This window comes from Dasypus novemcinctus, chromosome 13 (assembly GCF_030445035.2).
Source record: "Dasypus novemcinctus isolate mDasNov1 chromosome 13, mDasNov1.1.hap2, whole genome shotgun sequence".
NCBI classification, from domain to species: Eukaryota; Metazoa; Chordata; class Mammalia; order Cingulata; family Dasypodidae; genus Dasypus; species Dasypus novemcinctus.
Genome location: NC_080685.1, coordinates 63,542,861 through 63,561,664, shown reverse-complemented (window position 1 = coordinate 63,561,664; position 18,804 = coordinate 63,542,861). Strand labels below are relative to the sequence as shown.

Here is an 18,804-nt window from a genome sequence, read left to right as displayed (position 1 = left end):
CACCCTACTGTTTTTAGCCCTTTATTTCATTTCCTGAATGGGGAGAAAGAGGAGGAAATCATCTCTTTGGGGGAACTTTCCAATCATCTCACATCTACTGTGGCATCCAGTTGAGAAAAAAAAGGAAATGCAATATACTAGTTGATGCCTTAAAGTATTAATCTGGAAAAATTAATATCCCTGTAACTTTGTGCTCTTTCTGCTCATTCAGACAAATGATTTCTGGATAATTATGTCATAATGGATTATTTGACAATAAAATTGACTTAAGTGGATTTCCCCTTATAGCCGTGACAATCTGATACTTAACTTTCCTTCCCAAGTAATCAACTAGAAAACTGAACTGTAGATGAACCAACTGCTTTCAGACACTGGACAACAGGTAATACAGAACTTTGACCCCCAAGATAATGGAAACAAATGAGTCCTACAATCACTCTTTGTGGAGGTACTTCCTAAACTATAGTAGAAGAGAGATGAACCAACTACAGCATAGCAGGTTCACTGAATTAGAGAGACCAGAGTTTGTGGGGCAGATAGAATACAGGAGAGGAGGGAGCTACAGAGCGAAATAATTCTAGAAATCTGCATATTATTAGACCTATGCCTGGTGGTTCTTTCATTCTCAAGAGAATGTAATTTATCTCCTTTGGCTATTTGGGCATCTTTCCATTTCTCATTTCTAGTTGAAATTGTTAGAGGGATAATTAGCAGTCAAGTGAGGTATAACTGAATTCATGTATTTTATGTACATCTACCTTAACACACGCAAAGGGCAAGAGAAAGAACAGTCCAATGATGGGACCAAAAGTTCAGTATGGCTAGCTACAGCTATGAAGTGGAATTGAGTATATAGAGGGGAAGTGAAGGGGTGAGCAGGAAGTTTAGCCTTTATCTTAAAGGCAATATGAACCACTGAATGGTTTAAGGTGAGGATGGGGAAACTTCTGTGATTACATTAGTATAGGAATGCTTACTTCAGCTGAAGTGTGAAGAATGGATTGTGGAGGGGCAGGACTATAAGCTGGAGGATCAGCTAAGAGGTTGTATTGTTAAATCAAAGCGAACGATAGCCTGAATAGACTATAGAGGTAGCTGGTTGATAAAAGCACAGACTGGTTTTGGAAGAACTGACTACCTGTGGTAACACATAAGACTTAGTCAACTTAGTAGCTGAAATTCTTATTAGTGATAAAAACTATAGAGCATGGAAGCAGGAATCAGAGTACAGGGGTTAGGATGGGGAGGGATTTCTTCAGTTTGGAAAGTATGGAATTTTCTATTTCTGCAGGATATCTAAGAAGAATTTATGCCCAGTAAGCAGTTGTTTATATGGGTCTGATGCTTAGAAGGAAATTTCAAGTGGATATGCATATCTGGGAGTCTAAATAGAAAGGAAACATCAGTTTATTGACAGTAATTGTTAGATGATCCAAACAGCAAATGTAGAATAGGAATAGGACCTTGAAAAGGACCCTAAAATATAACTTGTCCAAATCTCCCAAGTGGCAGACAGCAGAACTGACACATGCCCAGGTCTGTCTGACCCAGAGCCTTTGCAATTTCTACTATACTGTGCTATCTTCTAAATGAGAGATTGGTGGAAATTCTTTGGAAACTGGAATCTTATGGATGTGTAACTATTTCTACTAAAATCAACTAGCTTAACAAACATCCTTTGTGATATATTTTAATGTAGTTAAGAGTTATTTATTAAATATCTTATTCCTCCTAAAATTCTAAACTTTATGCACTGGTGAAGCTTCACTTACCTTGTGTCCTTCCTTAAATACAAACTTTATTCAAGAGTTTGGTGGATTGATTATATTGCCTTTGATTCTTGCACTGGAAACAACTTAGAAAAGAAAATGCTAGCCTTGGTCTTCAATAGATTTTTCAAAGAAAACTTGGGAGTAAGTCAAAGTGTTCAGTCCTATGTCAAAATAGTTTCAATCAGGTACACAGATCTATGAGAATTGTGCAATGGCCAATAATTTACTCCAAGAATAATTCAATTTCAAGACTATTCTAACTACTACAAGAAATAATATATGGTAAACTTTTAGAACTCAAAGAGCACAAAATTCCCCTTTAATGTTAAAATAGATGTAATTGACATTGTAAAAGTATTCCAAGGTGTAAGACTAACAAATACAGAACCAGTATTCAGTGTAATACTTTATTTTCTATTGTATTAAACTAAAGCCAAGAAAATACCAAGTTAATTTTAAAAGGCAAATCTTTACTCCTTAAAGAAAAAATACAAACTGTTGAAGTTTGATAATAGATTATATTTTACATAATATAAACAAAATCACTTATGTTACCTTTATGCTTGGTGTCAAACTACAATGAAACACAGAATAACTGCAAAATAGGTTTACTAATAGGGAGGCAAACTAATATTTTGGGGAAATACAACATGCATTTTTTTTTTTTTAACTGTCTATGAGTAGGCACTGACATAACCAAGCTTTAATAGCCACTACCTCCTCTTCCTTGTCCAAAATAGCCACTTCCATATCCCCCCCTTCCACCTCCTCGCTGGAATGCCCCAGTTCCTCTGTAGCCTCCACCAGACCCTCTGTAGTCTCCTCTAGAGCTTCCTCTATAGCCACTGTGAGAAACTCCTCTATAGCCTCTGCCACCACTTCCACTGTATCCTCCCCGATAGGAGGTGGAAACACTACCATAACCACTGCCACTGTAGCCTCCGGTACCATAGCCTCCAACACCATAATTAGAACCTCCCCTTCTGTATCCACTTCCATTGTCATATCGGGCCATCTTGGGAGGACGGGGACCATCTCCATATCTAGGAAAAGCACAAAACCACCATTTTAACAAAGCATATTTAATACTTCTCAACTACTCATTTAGTCATATTTAATCTCATTTAGTCATATTTTGAAATTTAATGCAAAAAGGGAATCAAGCCAACTAGAATGGCTTCTATTAAAAAAATGGAAAGTTATAAGTGTTGGAGAGGATGTGAAGAAACAGCAACAGAATATTCATTCATTGTTGGTGGGAATGTAAACTGGTTCAGGTGCCGTGGAAGACAGTTGGCTGTTCCTCAGTAAGTTAAGTATAGAATTACCATTTGACCCACAACTCTACTTCTAGATATTTACCCATTAGAATTGAAAGCTGGGATTGAAACAGGTATATGCACACCAATATTCATAGCATTATTCACAACTGCCAAAAGATGGAGTCAACCCAAGTGTCCATCATCCAATGAATGGATAAACAAAATGTGGTGTATACATATAATACAATGGGATATCATTTAGGTGGAAAAAGGAATGAAGTTCTGTATGTGGTGACAACATGGATGAACCTTGAAGACATCACGTTGAATGAAGTTAGATATAAAAGAATATTGTATGATCTCAATGATACGAAACAATTAGAATAAGCGAACTCGAATCAGAATCTAGAATATGTTACCAGGGAATAGTGTGGGCATAGGGAATAGGAAATTCAGGCTTAAAATATATAGTTTTTATTTGGGACAAAGGAAAAGTTTTGGTAATGGATGGTGGTGATGATAGCGCAACCTTGTGAATGTATTTAGCAGCACTGATAAATATATATATATATATCTGAAAGTGTTAAAAGGGAAGCATTAGGTTGAATATATGGTAACAGAATAAAACAAAACAACCCATGTAAATGTACTACACAAACAGTGAGCCCTAAGTTAAACCATGGACTACAGTTAATAGTTCAATTATAAAAGTGTGCTTTCATCAATTGTAACAAATGTTCCACACCAATGCAAGGTGTCAATAATAGGGTAGTATATGGGAATCCTGTATTTTAGACACAATTGTTCTGCAAACCAACTTTTCTATTAAAAAAAAAAAAAAAGGGAATGAAGCCAAAGGCACAAATACAAAAGGAAATGAAATCTCCTACTCCAAGACAGATAAAGGAGGAGGCATCAACTGTAACTATGTTTTCTAAAGTTCTTTCTAGTTCATTCTCAAAGGTCTTGAGTTTTGGCAGCATGTCCATACAACTTTGAGATAGGTCTCTTATAATAGTATTTTAGAAGAACAAGTACTAAAAACTATGTTAGGAAGAGTTTCCTGGAGCTGGCAATAAATTATTTGGTATTTATTATCAAATATTTTCCTGCATTAACTCTAAAATATATACTGCCTTGGCAACAACTCCAATTCAACATATCCCAAACTGCTGATTCCTCCTTTGCATTGCAGCTTTTTCTTATAAATTAGTACTACCACCTCAGCAGCCACTCATCAGACATATGACTGTGACCTCCATCTTCATTCCTTCATTGCACTGCTTCCCACTACCCCGTAAGCCATCACCTATTCCCACTGACTCTATGGTTAACCTGTTTAATCTTTTCACTTCTCCCATTTCAACTGTCCCTATTGTACTTCAGGACACCATCATTTTCATACATCCTTTCCTACATATTTATCAACCTAAATATTTATCTCATCCCTTTTCAGTCTCTGAGCTTTTGTCCTAACGGCTTTCTCTACACCACCTTTTTGTATATATAAATACTATTCTTCATTGAACAGATGATTATCTGTTCAGCCTCTTTGATCACCACCTCTCCTGTCAAAAATAATCCCTCCTAGAGCTGACGGCCTGCACTCGCGGAGAGCTGAAAGCCTGCGCCCACAGACAGCAGGTGCAGCAAGATGACACAATGAAGGGAGACAGACAGACAGACACAGAAGAACACACAGTGAATGGACACAGAACAGACAGCAAGCAAGTGGCAAGGCGGGGGATAAAAAAATAAACCCCTCCTAAACACTAATAAGCACTGTATTTGTATCTGCCTCATGACATTTATTTTTTGTTTCTGAAGATTCTTTTTCAATAATTCTTCTATACATTTGATCAGTTGGAGGACCACAGCATAATATAATAAATAAAAGCACTGTTTCAGGAACTATACTGTCTGGGTTTAAATCCAACTCCACCATTAGTTGTATGACCCTAGGCAGATGTCTTAACTTCTATGTACCTAGCTCCCTCATTTATATTAAAGGGGAAATAATTTACCTACATCACAGATAGAAAAATTATTATGAGTCAACATTTGAGAAGTTCTTAGTACAGTGCCTAGCACATGCAAAATACCATGGGTTCAATAAATTTTCAAAAGTAATTAATTCGGGAAGCAGATTTGGCTCAACCAATAGAGCATCTGCCTACCACATGGGAGATCTAGGGTTCAAACCCCGGGCCTCCTGACCTGTGTGGTGAGCTGGTCCACGCACAGTGCTCATGTATGCAAGGCGTGCCATGCCTCACAGGGGTGTCCCCCGTGTAGGGGAGGTTCACGTGCAAGGAATGCATCCCGTAAGGAGAGCTGCCCTGCACGAAAAATGTGCAGCCAGCCCAGGAGTTATGCCACACACACAGCAGACACAGCAAGATGATGCAACAAAAAGAGATTGACACACTCCCAGTGCCGCTGACAAGAATGCAATCAGACACAGAAGAACACACAGCGAATGGACACAGAGAGCAGACAAAGGGGGGAGGGGGGAGAGAAAAAAAAAATTAATCCACTTATAGAAATCAGAATCCATAAAGCACATAGTAGTTCTCGTATATCAAAATTCTAACAGGTTACCACCAAAAAGCAACAAGTGATCCTTGATGGGAAATTTTTGAAAAGCTATAAAGGACATTTTTTGAGAACTTGAAAAATTTAAATACATTTGGTATATTACATATTATTATTGTAGCTCTTAAATTTTGGGGGTATGATCACAGTATTGCGGCTGTTATTAAAAAGACACATGAAACAATGTAAGATGTCATAATGTCTGTAACTTAATCACAAATGATTAAGCAAAAGAAGTAGGGGCATGTAAAATACGTACACATGAAAGCAAGTGTCACAAAATGCTGCTGTCTATGAGTAAGTTAAGACTATATACTTGTTCACAGAACTAATCTTGTGACACTCTTCTGTAGGTATCAAATATTTCCAAACAAAAAGATGCAAGGAAAAGAAAGTTCAAAAGCAGGAAAAAATGTAAGCAAGCAAAAAGAGAAATTTCACTTCTTATGCTTTCTAATATCCATACTTCCTCTCTTTCTTTATTTTACTTCCCCTAAGATAAACATTGATGTTTCTCATTGAGGTAGAAGCAATTTATTCCCTCATCAACATCTCTAAATATTCTTTAGAGATGGCAAAACAATATAATGAAAGAGGACTGTGTGGGCTTTCACTTACCAATCATGTGACTTACTCTGGACCACGTGTACTTATAAAGTGCACTTTCTATCTCTAATATATACTAAGGTAACCGGTTATTAACATAGAGACGAAAGGAAATAAAATTATTTTGTTCTGAATGTGTTAATCAGAACTAAATTCCACACTGAGAGTCTTTCTAGGTCCCTATCAACCAACTGGGAATTCTAGGCCTGTATAAGATTCCTGTTTTATGCTTAGTTCAAAGAGAAGTTAATGTGGTCCTCACCGTGCATTGCCAATCATAAGGTTGATTCCTGCAGCTGAGGGCCTAGAGATCTGGCGGATCATGTTTAGCATACGTTCATTTACAGGGTCCAGCTGGCTGATGATATCAGGTTGTTTGGTTACTTCAACGACCAGAGCCTCCATGGCTGCCCGGAGAGCAGTGATGCAGGCAGCAGCTTCGTGGGATATTAGTAGTCTGATCCTAAAATGAAGGGGGTTAGAAATAGAAAAATAAGAGAGGGATTCATGTAGAAAAAACTATAAACTCTCAATTTCACACATGGTAATATAATAAATTTAACTGCTGATCAAGTACCAGTACTTTAAACTACTGCAATAGCCCAGATTTAACCAGATGTAGACATACACAAGAAAAGTAATGATAATCTGTATCAATCTCTTGAATTTTAGCTCTAGCTCTTAGGAGGAGTTTTAAAACACTAAGGCTATCTAATCACAATATTATTAGCAATACAGGTCAACAACCGCCAATAAAAAAACAAAATAGGGGACTCAGAATGTGGGAGTTTTCAGGGCTTTGAAGAACATAGTTGTACCTACCTACTCACTGTTCATTAAGCTCTATTCCGTTTGTGCCAAGTGCTTACTACATTGACACCTCTAGTCTCTAACAGAGTACATGCCTAGTACCTCAAATCCAATCAGATTCTAACTTCTTTAGCAGCAGTGCTGAGGATGGGAGATGTTGTTCAAATTCCTAAGGCATTTGCCTCTACTGGTATAGTCAATTTAAGGACTGAGTTTACAATAAACCATACTGCCATAACTTGCAACTCTCTAAGAAAAGGTAATGTTGCTTGGTTCAGCAAATTTTGCCATGTTTGTTTAGTAAATTGCTAACTGAATTAGCAGCTGTATTCCATCAAATCTCAATTTAAAAAAATTACTCAAGTATATCATTCATACAGGAATATAAACAATAAATGTATAATAAAATCTATGAATTTACAAAACAAACATGCATATCATCATATAGGCTCCCATATATCTTATCACCACCACACCATGCATTGTTGTGAAACACTTGTTACAAACTACGAAAGAACATCATCAAAATATTATTAACTATAGCCCATATCTTATTATATACATTTGGTGTTATTCCCCCCCAATTATTAGCACCCTTTATTAGTATTACATATTTGTTATTATCCAGGAGAAAACATTCTCATATGTGTCCTGTTAAATACAGTCCATCATTCACCATAGGATTCCCCATATTACACAGTCCTTTGCTTAGGACAATACACCCCAATTGTACATTTTGGCTTTCATTTTCAGCACAGAGTTGTGCTGTCATCACCTCAATTTGAGAACATTTTCATTACTCCAAAAGAGAAAATCCATACTCCTTACTGTTGTTCCTTAGTATTGAAAAAAAAAATCTTCTTGGCATTACTGCAAAATACTGTAATATCACTGTTAACTATCATTACCACATCTCAATTTTAAGATGAGGTCAGTTTGTAGTTCACATTTGAAAATCCATACCAGACATCTACATACCAGTCATCAACAAGCACAATCTGTCCATCAGATTGGACTTTCTTGGAGGCAAAGAGAAGCAACTGTAGGGGGGTCACTAAGGTCATGCCTTTAGCAGAGATGGCTCGAGTTCGAATCTGCAGATGGAGAAAGTTTAGAGGAAACAGTTGACATTCTAAATGCCAATTAGTGCCAAATAATGACAAAATATGCTTGAAAACTAAAACTCATGTTCCCACTTGACTAATAAGACAATTTGAATTTTCAGTGTAAACTTTTCTAAATGAATCCTCTTACCTTTTCACCAAATACAAAGAAGGGAGATGGGTACTTCATGTCCTGGCTACTAAAGGGACAATTAACAGACGACTTGTGGATAAGTGCATTACGCCCTTCAGTGGTGAGAATTTTTCGCTTTTCCTTATGATAGCATACATTGGGGTACACACCAAAGGCCAGGAGAGAGATAACAACATCCAAATTATTATCTGGTCCCGTGTTATTAAACACTTGTGTCAACAAACAGTCTGTTAAGAGGAATGGAGTTAAAAGATCAGATAACTGGCTAAACATCACATCATATCCAAACTATTAGCATTGACTCCTGTCTCACCTTTTTCAAATAACCTGCCTATAAAACTTACTCTTCTCAGCTCCCCTGCACCCAGATAGGTTCAAGTACAAAATTTGCTCAGTCTCCACAATAAGTACTTTTATAGACTCAACTACAACATAAGTTTGGGGTGATTACTTTTAAAAACCCTTCCCAGTTAATCATCTATTCTGATATTAAGAGCTAGATCAACAGGACCACAGTCAAAATATTCCTTTAGGGTATTCTTAAATAGTTGTTACTTCTAAAGAAGATGGAATGACAATCCAAGGGGACAGCCATTGGAATGAAGGCTGGTGTTTTCATCCAGCTTATACTTTAAGAGTACAGTATCATTTGGTGGAAAGCAAGACAATGATATGCTAATGGCATGGATATATATTTTCCTAGACAAACCTGAGTTCTACTCTTATGGCATCTTAAATAAATTTGGACAAATGATTTAATCTTCTATGTCAGGTTCCTGATCTACAAATTGGAGTATAATATCCATATCCCAGGACTGTTTTGAAGATACACAAAAGCTAAATTTCGGTCAGTTTACAAGAAATGTTTAGAAGGGAACCACTTTGTTTAGTTAATTTAGAGCATATCCTTAAAAATTTACCATCATCTGTCTCTGTGCTTGTTTGCACTCTATTCTGGTCTTCTTCACCCTCCCACCCGTCGGATCAATACGCAAATAAACCTGGGAATTCATAACCTATACTGGGGAACTGTAGTTTGTAAATCGGCCCTCTTTATCACTCTTCAGCCCCTTCCTCTCTACCTGGGACCCATGATCTGCTATTTTCTCCCATTTCTCTTCCCTCCCTATCTGAATAAGTTACTGGCTTAACTGAAAAAAAAAAAATCATCAACATGCCCAACCACCTTTTTTTTTTTTTTTTAAAGATTTATTTTATTTCTCTCCCTGTCCCCCCTCGTCGCCTGCTCTCTCTCTCCATTCGCTGTGTGTTCTTTTGTGTCTGCTTGCATTATCAGGCAGCACTAGGAATGTGCATCTTTTTTGTTGTTGTTGCGTCATCATGCTGCTTCAGTTTGCTGTATGTGGCGCCTCTCCTGAGCGGGCTGCGCTTTCTTCACACAGGGCGGCTCTCCTTGCAGGGTGCACACCTTGCACATAGGGGCACTCCTAGGTGGGGTGCCCCTGCGTGGCAGGGCACTCCTTGCGCGGAGCAGCACTGCGTGTGGGCCAGCTTACCACACAGGTCAGGAGGCCCTGGGGATTGAACCCTGGACCCTCTATATGGTAGACAGACGCTCTATCAGTTGAGCCATGTCTGCTTCCCACCCAACAACCTTTTGTCCCTCAACTAAATTAGCTGTTTCTGGTTATACATTCTAGTTTTCAATACTTTAGGAAATAATTCTGTCTCATAACCTAATTGGAGGTGAGTTCTACATCTCAACTTTATATCAAGAAATGAAGAATTGGGTCATTGTTTCTGTACCACATATCATAAAGTATTCTGTATTAAAAGCTTAAAATACGTCATTTAAAATTTAATTTGGTGGAATTTACTTCAAGGATAAAAATAAACACATGGGCAGACCGATGAATCACTTCTCAAACCACTACTGGAGGTTACTCAAACTGCTTGTTCTAAAGATTATGAAAGTTAGAACAATGTTCATGATAAAAGGAAATAAAAAAATAACTTCTTTTAATCAAAGCGATGCAATTCTTAAAGCAGCTATTATCATCTGTGCTTTTTCTCCTTTTTAAAAAGACAGAACATGAAAAACTCATCTCATACTAGTTCAAATAACCAAGCTGGGAACAGAGAGAAAACACACTCTCTCAAGTCTGAAGCTAAAAGATAATACTGTTCCTGTCAATGTGCATATACTATATAAATGGCACTTTAGATACATCTTAAGAATGTGAAGAGTCTTACCTTCTGGAAACCCAGAATTGATCAGAATTTCTTTGAGCTGTACTTTGGCTTCCCAAGTCATTCTTAGTGTTGCCATGTTGAGCCTTTTGTGCTCACAAAAACGTATCTCTGCTTCTTCCCCACCCATTCTAAAGTAAAACAGATATGAGGAGTCATTCCTCAAAGAAGAAAGAACCAGAAAGAGATTAAAAAACTAGAGACAGTCCACCCAAACCTTACAATAACTTTGAAGTCCATACCTAGCATCATCCCAAGCTTGGAATACTGATAAAAGGGCCACATGATCAGAAAATCTGTTTCCAGCAAAATTTCGGTGAATATAACCAAGCCTCTTTCCTTCACTGATAAAAGGTTCTGGAAAGCAGGTGGCAGCAGAGATGGTACAGACAGCATCTCCCACACTGGAACATACACAGACAGTAATATTAGACTAGATCTTCAGCCTGTTGCCAGAAGGTAGGACAGTACTGACAAGGTGGGCAGGAGTCTTTATTGGCTATGATACTGCTTTTATTAGCACTGAAACTGGCGTATCTCTACAGCTGCCCTCCACAGAAGGCTTTAAAAAATGAGCTTTGCTATTAATGGCTTGCTATGACCACAGTCTCTTTTTCATTTTACCAAATCTTTTAAATCTTCAAGACTTTCTGATAATGCTATTCTCTTTCATGGGACAACTAAATTAACGTCCTGGAATGAAATCCATCTCTCTTTTGAGAAACCAGTGCTTTTCCAGAGTAATCAGGATTATTGGATTTACTCATTATTCTCATTTTGAGGTTTTCCTCTCAGTATCTAGATGCGCCACTTCTCTCTACATAAAACATTGTTTTTTCTTCTAAGCCTATTCTTTTTTGCATAGGGAGTAAGATTCTGAAATTTTTCTTTCATTTAATTATCCGCAATAAAACAAAGCACTTACTAGAAAATACACCCCATTATCATCATTTTGCCAAGACGAGGCTCAATAGGGAGTTTAGCCAGGATTCGCCCCAGAGGAGTCAACTCATCGTTGGTATCTAATGCATCCAGCTCTGTGGGGAAATATTTTTTTATGAGCAGAAACAGTTAAATACACATGTAACCTAGGCAGAGGTGAAATATTTCTTTGTAGCTTAAGGTCAGGATAGTGCACTAAAGATTTCATCATCTGTCAAGCCAACTGCCAGCATCATACACATAGCTAATGGTTCTTTGAACTTCAAAAAAGAACAAAACCAAACTAGGGAAGCAGACTTGGCTCAACAGATAGAGCGTCCACCTACCACATGGGAGGTCCATGGTTCAAACCCAGGGCCTCCTTGACCCGTGTGGAGCTGGCCTATGCGCAAGGAGTGCCCTGCCACGCAGGAGTGTCCCTTGCGTAGGGGAGCCCCATGTGCAAGGAGTGTGCCCTGTAAGGAGAGCCGCCCCGCGCGAAAGAAAGTTCAGCTTTGCCAGGAGTGGCGCCGCACACACAGAGAGCTGATGTAGCAAGATTACGCAACAAAAAGAGACACAGATTCCCAGTGTTACTGAAGAGAATAGAAGTGGACACAGAAGAACACACAGCATCAACACAAGAGAACAGACAACTGGGGTGGGGGGGGAAGGGGAGAGAGAAAAAAAAATCTTAAAAAAAAAAAAAAAGAAACCAAATTAAACACTGGAGTCCCTGTATAAAGAAGGCTCTAGATAAAACCAGACTTTGTAGATTTATAAAGCAAAATACAGTCCATGAGAAGTCTATAAATCCAGCAGTAATTATAACAGCAGCCTAAGTACAGACATGCCATATAAGCATCTTCTGACACCTTTTAGAAAGAAAAGAAACTTGAAGAAAAGCCAAAAGTTCACATAGTAGGCAAGTGTTAGATTAAAAATTCAAATTCAGATTAATTTGCTCCAGTGTCCTTAATTTTTCCACTATGCTACATGGCTTCTATAATAAGGTTGATAAGAAAACATAAAAAGGTGTTTCAAGAGATTAACATAAAAAATGTGGGTATTATGAATAATTCAACTTTTGATCTTTGCGTATTTGTTGAGAGGATATTGTGCCCTTTTCTCCACTTTTTCCAAAATAAGACATTAAACCCTTCTCTCATATATACTGACCAAACTAATTACATAATAAGTCAATACTGAAAGCCTCATTATCAAAGCCCTGTTGACTATACCTTCCTGATTCATTTGGTTAAGTGTTATCTGCCAGGATAAGACAGATGGTATAATTAGCATGTGTGTTAAGTATGTTGGTATTTGTACCTCTGAGAGTGTGCTCTGCTTCAATTACAGCATCCAAAGGTGGAGGTTCAATTGCCTTGGCCAGGAACTGACCAATTCCTCCCAGACGCAGAAGTTTTATGCTCAAGGCAATTTCATGCAGTGGTGTTCGGAACATCTCAGGGGTCATGTGGGTTTCAAGTCTAAGAGGAAACAAATATAAAATATCCATCCTCTTCTCTCCTACAGTTATTAGTTTAACACTCTTTCTTGATAAAGCACACACTCTTAGCTGCCTGATTAGTAGCTCCTGACATTACTTTTATAGCTTGATGCTATTTCCAGTTGAGGAGTGAAGGCGGATGAAAAAATTATCCAAAACCCCTAATGTTATTACCTCTACCCATGGCTTCTCGTCTGTTGACAAGTGAAGGTTAAAAATGCTAGCAAGAATTTTTGAGAAGGTAAGAGCTAATGTAAACATCTTCCCAACCCCTTTTCTGGTCCATATAATCTTGTGCAATAGAAAGGCTCATAGAGATCTAACCTTTTAAAATGTAACACAGAATTTTATTATAAAGTAATATCCACACACAATGTTAACTGCTAAAACTTACTGAGAGCTCACCCTATGCCAAACACCATTCTAAGTATTAATATTTTATAATATTTAACTTTCATAGTAACTCTATGGATTAAATATCACTATCTTCCTTTTACAAGTATAGAAACAGACACAGAGAGGTTAAGTAACAATCTCATTTTATAGAATGGGGAAACTGAGGCCTAGAGTATAAATGTTGAGGATTATACAATGCATTAAGCACAAATAGTATTAAGATACAGTTCTTTACATTTCTAATTCAGGCTTATTCCTTATAAACTTCATGGTGAAGATTCATGGGAACCATTTAGAGATGATTCCAACCCTGCTGGCAGGTCTTAGATCAGCCTAACTCAGGTTTACATAAACGTATGTTGCATATCTATCTGTTTTCCATCCTACAGAGAATGAAAAAAGCTCGCTAATTAAAAGTTTCTTTATGCCACTACTATTAAGTAGGTAGATGTTACAGTATAATAAAAAGAACTATGTTATCTTCCAAAGAAGATGCTTTACATGGCAGTCACCTGAGTTACACTTCTGATCCTCAAAATGAACCTATACTTAAAACTGCTAGGGAGACATATGGTATCAACATAAAAGCAAATAAAAGTTTCTAAAAAAAAGGAAGTTTCTTTAACTTTCCCACCCCCAGCATATTATGTATGTCTGGTCACCTAAAATAGTTAGTCCCACAATATTTGTTATAAACACACACATTCTAACTCAATCTTTATCACCACCAGTTAGAGACAATGTATCTCCAGACAATGACAAGGATCTCCAGAAACATCCAACTAAACACTTTAACTAATAGGTTTCATTCACAAATATTCCCCCAAAGGCCTTATAGTATAAATGGAAATGGACAAGGAATTAAGACACTTTGATTTTAGTTCTGGCTCTGGTACAGTCTTTGTTAAGTTAGCTAAACTACCTAAGTATTAGTTCTTTACTACCCTGAGATGTGATGAGAATCAAATGAGGCAGATAATGTGCTAACACTGAAGAAAAAATTTTTTACTAGAGGTATCATATTTTAATCTAGGTTTTTCAGAAAATTAACTACTTCATAAATATCAGCAATCCCAGAGTGATAAAAGCTCTGTGCAGCCAAAATGTCTATGTAGTCTCTTTTTAAAAGGTTAGCAGTAAAGAGTAAATCAGTTATCAAGTATGCCACAACTGGCAATTTCTGATTATTCTTCTTTCTATTCTTATCACCATCTTGCTATCTAAGTGAAGCTTCCTCCCATATACTTAACTGGATGCATTTATGTCTTAAGTTCATGGCAGAGAAGAGAAGGACCTAGATTGTGTAAAGGGGTTAAAAAAGAAAATTTATTCAAAAATTGGTCTTACCTCTCAAAACGAGCTCGGCTACAGAGGTGAAAGCAGAAACCAGGCCGTACTCGGCCAGCTCGCCCTTTCCGCTGTTCAAGGTTTGTTTTGGATGCCCATACTGTAGCATAGTTGGTCATATTGTTATGAGCAGTAAACAGCTTCACTTTCTGCCTAAATAGGAAAGAGTGATTAATTCTAGGAATCATGTATTACCAAGAACATCTATTATATTTTCACTAAGTGGTGGATATTTTCCTGATAGCCTACTAGTGGTGCCTGTGTGTGGATGGCACAAAAACCAACAATTTTAACCTCACTCTCCTAGCAGTTAACCTACTAAAAGGCAATACAACATACATGTGCCCCTTATCACCTGGATGACCTTCGACAATTTATATAACCTCTCAGTATCTCATTTTCCTTATCTGAAAATTAGATTATTACTATTTACCTCCTAGAGTTATATAAACATTAAGTGATGCGAAGCATTAAAAAACAGGATCTGGTATATACATGTAAATAGTGGGTAATTTTTCAAGCCATCTCTATTCCAAAATTTAATGTAACTTTTTGGCTATGATCTAAAGGTTATGTGCTAAAACTTATTATGTAGCATATCTGATGCCATACCTCACCAAGTGAGGCCTGCATGGCCCTTTCAAGCCCTTAAGCAACCTCAGAATCCATCAGTGTTACAGACAGCCACTGCTAACAGACAGGGATTGCCACAAAAGAGCTGAATGCTATTCACCGCTCCCTAAAGTAGGCTTGGCAGATCTTTCTCAATTGAAGGATAGGTTAACCTATTAGGTAGGTAAGGCATAGAACACAAGCTGGCCAGATATAACCAAGTTTTGAGTCTGTTGTAGCCTGTGTATCAATTACCATATACATGCCTCCCTGTGTATTCTCATGTTTGCCTCAGACCAAAAATGAAATCCTCTAATTCTAAAATGAGTGTCCTGCAAGTAGGACATCTTTATACATCAAACAGCATACTATTTTATGGCAGTAGTTAACATAAATATCTAACAGGAAATGAGAATACCAGGAGAGAACAGCAGTGGGGAGAAGTTAGAAATTATAGTGTTAAGCTTTGTCACTTTCTGCCATGATAACTGATTTGTAATGGTCAACAAGAACAGAATTACTCTTAATTACTAATTAGGCCATAAGCCAGTATAGAGAGATGGACAATAATTTTGAAAGTATAAAAACACAGAAATTTTAAAATGAAGTGTTGTTGATACTGTCAACTGACAGCAGGTTAAGTTTTCAGTTGTTAACAGTAGAACAATCAAAAGATTTAGTCTAGCAAACAGGACTCCCTGGGAACTTACTTGCAGGAGTCAATGACATAAACAACATCATTTATGGTAATGCTTGTCTCAGCAATATTTGTGGACAAAATAACCTGTGAAGAAATAAGGAAAATTATACTTTAGAAAATACTCTAATTATGTATTTGAAAGGACTGATTTGCTTATGCAACAAATGGCAAGAGAATTACACAAGTCTTAAAAAAAAAACTCACCTATTGACTTGGTAATGAAAATTTACCAAGCTCAAAAGACCCTTTTTTCCTCCTCGATTTAGAGGGGCTACAATTATTATTTTATTTGGTAACTCTCTGAAGGGCTATAACATTCATTTAATGCTTCCAATCCTATAACAGCAATGTTTAATATTACCTTTGTTACTCCCACCGGGACTGGATCAAATACTTTGCGCTGTTCCTCTCGAGGAATCTGAGAATGCAGAGGTAGAATCTGATAACGATGGCTTCCTGTAACAATACAGAAGGGTTAAGGACTTAGGACTAGAAGCCAGGTTTAAAACTGATCTCCATGATGTACATTTCAATTCAAAAACAGATGATAAATTTTCTGAGTTTTTCCCTAATGGGTATGGCACAAGGAAAAATACTCCTTCCCACTCCAATTACGAGAGATTTCAAAGACTCATACCAAAATGTGGATTCATTTCTAAATGCTTCTGCATTGTATAAATCAAATTCCAGCCAGGAAGAAAAACCAACACAGCTCCAGGAACATTAAGAGTTTCAATGTACTTAAGAAGAGCCTCAATGAGTTCAAAAGGAGTTTCCTTTTCATTCAATTGAGCCATGCTCATTTTTGTTTCTGGACCATATTCATCACCACAGATCAGGTTGCAATTGGCCTGCAAAAAACCAGAAGACATCTATTGCCTTAATTGTGACCAAATTAATTACTACAGCTTACAGTAAATCTTCCAGATTTGTTTCTTAGGTTCAAATGACAACTATGTCACTAATTCTAGCTGAGGAGAAGAAATTTAAGTTACAAATATGTAGAACTTATCACACAAGAGACACTATATTGTTCTACTGATTGATACTTCCTAAAGGACATGATTAAAATTCAAGCAAACTTTTAAATTTGATTTCTAATGAATGGCTCCTTCTGAGGAGTAGATTTCTCTTATAACTATAAACCCCTGATTTTTCAAAGATACTTCTTGTTACTACTGATTAATGAACTGCTCCTTTGACTTAATCTGTGATCATCTTCAACTATTTCTAAAATAACCATGTTCTGTATTTTCCAAAAGTTTGCCTTAGAATCAATGATAAACAAACTTCTAGTAATGAGAAGTAAACTTGCTACAATTAGCCTATTCCCCCCACTACTAAGCTTCCTAAGTTTTATTCATTTACATCCTCAGGTCTTTGAATTAAGAACTACCTCATCTAAATTATTTCCCATCAGATGCTACAGCTGGCTATCTTAAAAGTATCCATTCTGATTAAATTTCTAGGTCCAAGGTACATTTTTATACTACCACGTGTTCATCAACTCTCAAACACTACAAAATAAGGGTCACTTTTCTGTCCTATTTCTTCTCAGGAAATCTCTCGTTATTCCCTAAATTTAACACTCTCACCATCTAATAATGCCATCACTAAATAATCACTTTCTCAGACTACAGCCTGCTTCTTTTTAAACATTAGAGGAGTACGTGTAGCTCAGTGGTTAAGGCCCTGCTTCCCATGTGCAAGGTCCCATGTTCAATCCCCAGTACCTCTTAAATAATAAATAATAAAAATTTATTATACACATGGATTACCAGGGGACCTCGTTAAAAATACAGATGCTGATTTAGTATTATCTAGGGTGAGGCCTACAGAATACACTTTGAGTGGCAAAGCCTTACACATGAGGTTGTTTCTAACCATGTGTGGACTTTATATGTCTCATTCCATTCATTCTTTTTCTTTTTAACTTTATGCTGGAAATTAACTCATGGTAGAGAAAAGCTTATCATTGAATTTGGGATTTTTGGGGGTGAAATACATCATTTAATCCAAAGGAGACACTACAGTGAGTTTTTAAAAAAAAAGTTCTACAATGCTAACTCATCACATATTTTTACTGAAATCATTCGCTGTAAGAACAATTTGCCCATAATGAAAAATTTTCATAAAATCCACTTACATCATCATCCTCACCACCATCATCCTCCTTATCCTTCTTCTTCTTATCCTTTGGTGGAGGAACAAAGTGGGTCATCTGAATACAGTCTTCAAGAAAATATTCTGCCAAGGACAATCAAGTCATGTAAGTAATATTAATTTTCAGAATGGAGCAATCTTAAACTCATCTGCTAATTCATAGTTCAAAATTACCTTAAAACTCTTCAACTAGATGCTTCATAACTGCCAAGAAATTCCAGTGGCAAGAGCCTTTTATTTTCCTAACCAAAGTTAGTGTTCCCTCTCTTGGACCTTTGAAGGAGGTTGCAGTATCTCTTCTATGTTCCCACAAAGCCAGTTGGAGATATCTTCTTGTGTATAATATTTAGTCAAGTATTAATGGAGTACCTAATGGCCACATGCTTTATGTAGTACACTCAAATGTGAATATAAAACTGTCTCTGTTCTTAAGGAATGAAGTCTGGCATGTGACTTATATAGAAAGAAATAACCTCAATACAACATAATAATGTTATCACACAGCCCATTCTTTATCAGGATGCAGGCATGAAATAGGTTCTTTCTAGTAGTTATACTGAAGAGGGACCTCAATGAAAAGGCTGTAAGATCTGCTGACCAATTATGCCCCTGAAGCTCTTGACAAGCCCTGAAATGTCCCTA

At 37.1% G+C, this 18,804-nt stretch overlaps 1 protein-coding gene across 1 annotated transcript in view; it reads right to left on the bottom strand.

The window, feature by feature from the left end:
- Positions 1–2,221: 2,221 nt before the first annotated feature.
- The window catches only part of DHX9 (DExH-box helicase 9), a 52,925-nt gene continuing 36,342 nt past the window's right edge, over positions 2,222–18,804 (bottom strand). The window contains 14 exon segments of the mRNA XM_004469109.5: positions 2,222–2,507; positions 2,509–2,815; positions 6,498–6,698; positions 8,024–8,139; positions 8,300–8,529; positions 10,517–10,644; positions 10,756–10,917; positions 11,439–11,550; positions 12,764–12,924; positions 14,688–14,840; positions 16,010–16,083; positions 16,361–16,455; positions 16,637–16,850; positions 18,146–18,246. Of these exon segments, the coding sequence (XP_004469166.2) occupies positions 2,439–2,507; positions 2,509–2,815; positions 6,498–6,698; positions 8,024–8,139; positions 8,300–8,529; positions 10,517–10,644; positions 10,756–10,917; positions 11,439–11,550; positions 12,764–12,924; positions 14,688–14,840; positions 16,010–16,083; positions 16,361–16,455; positions 16,637–16,850; positions 18,146–18,246 (2,123 nt within the window). The 3' untranslated portion in view covers positions 2,222–2,438.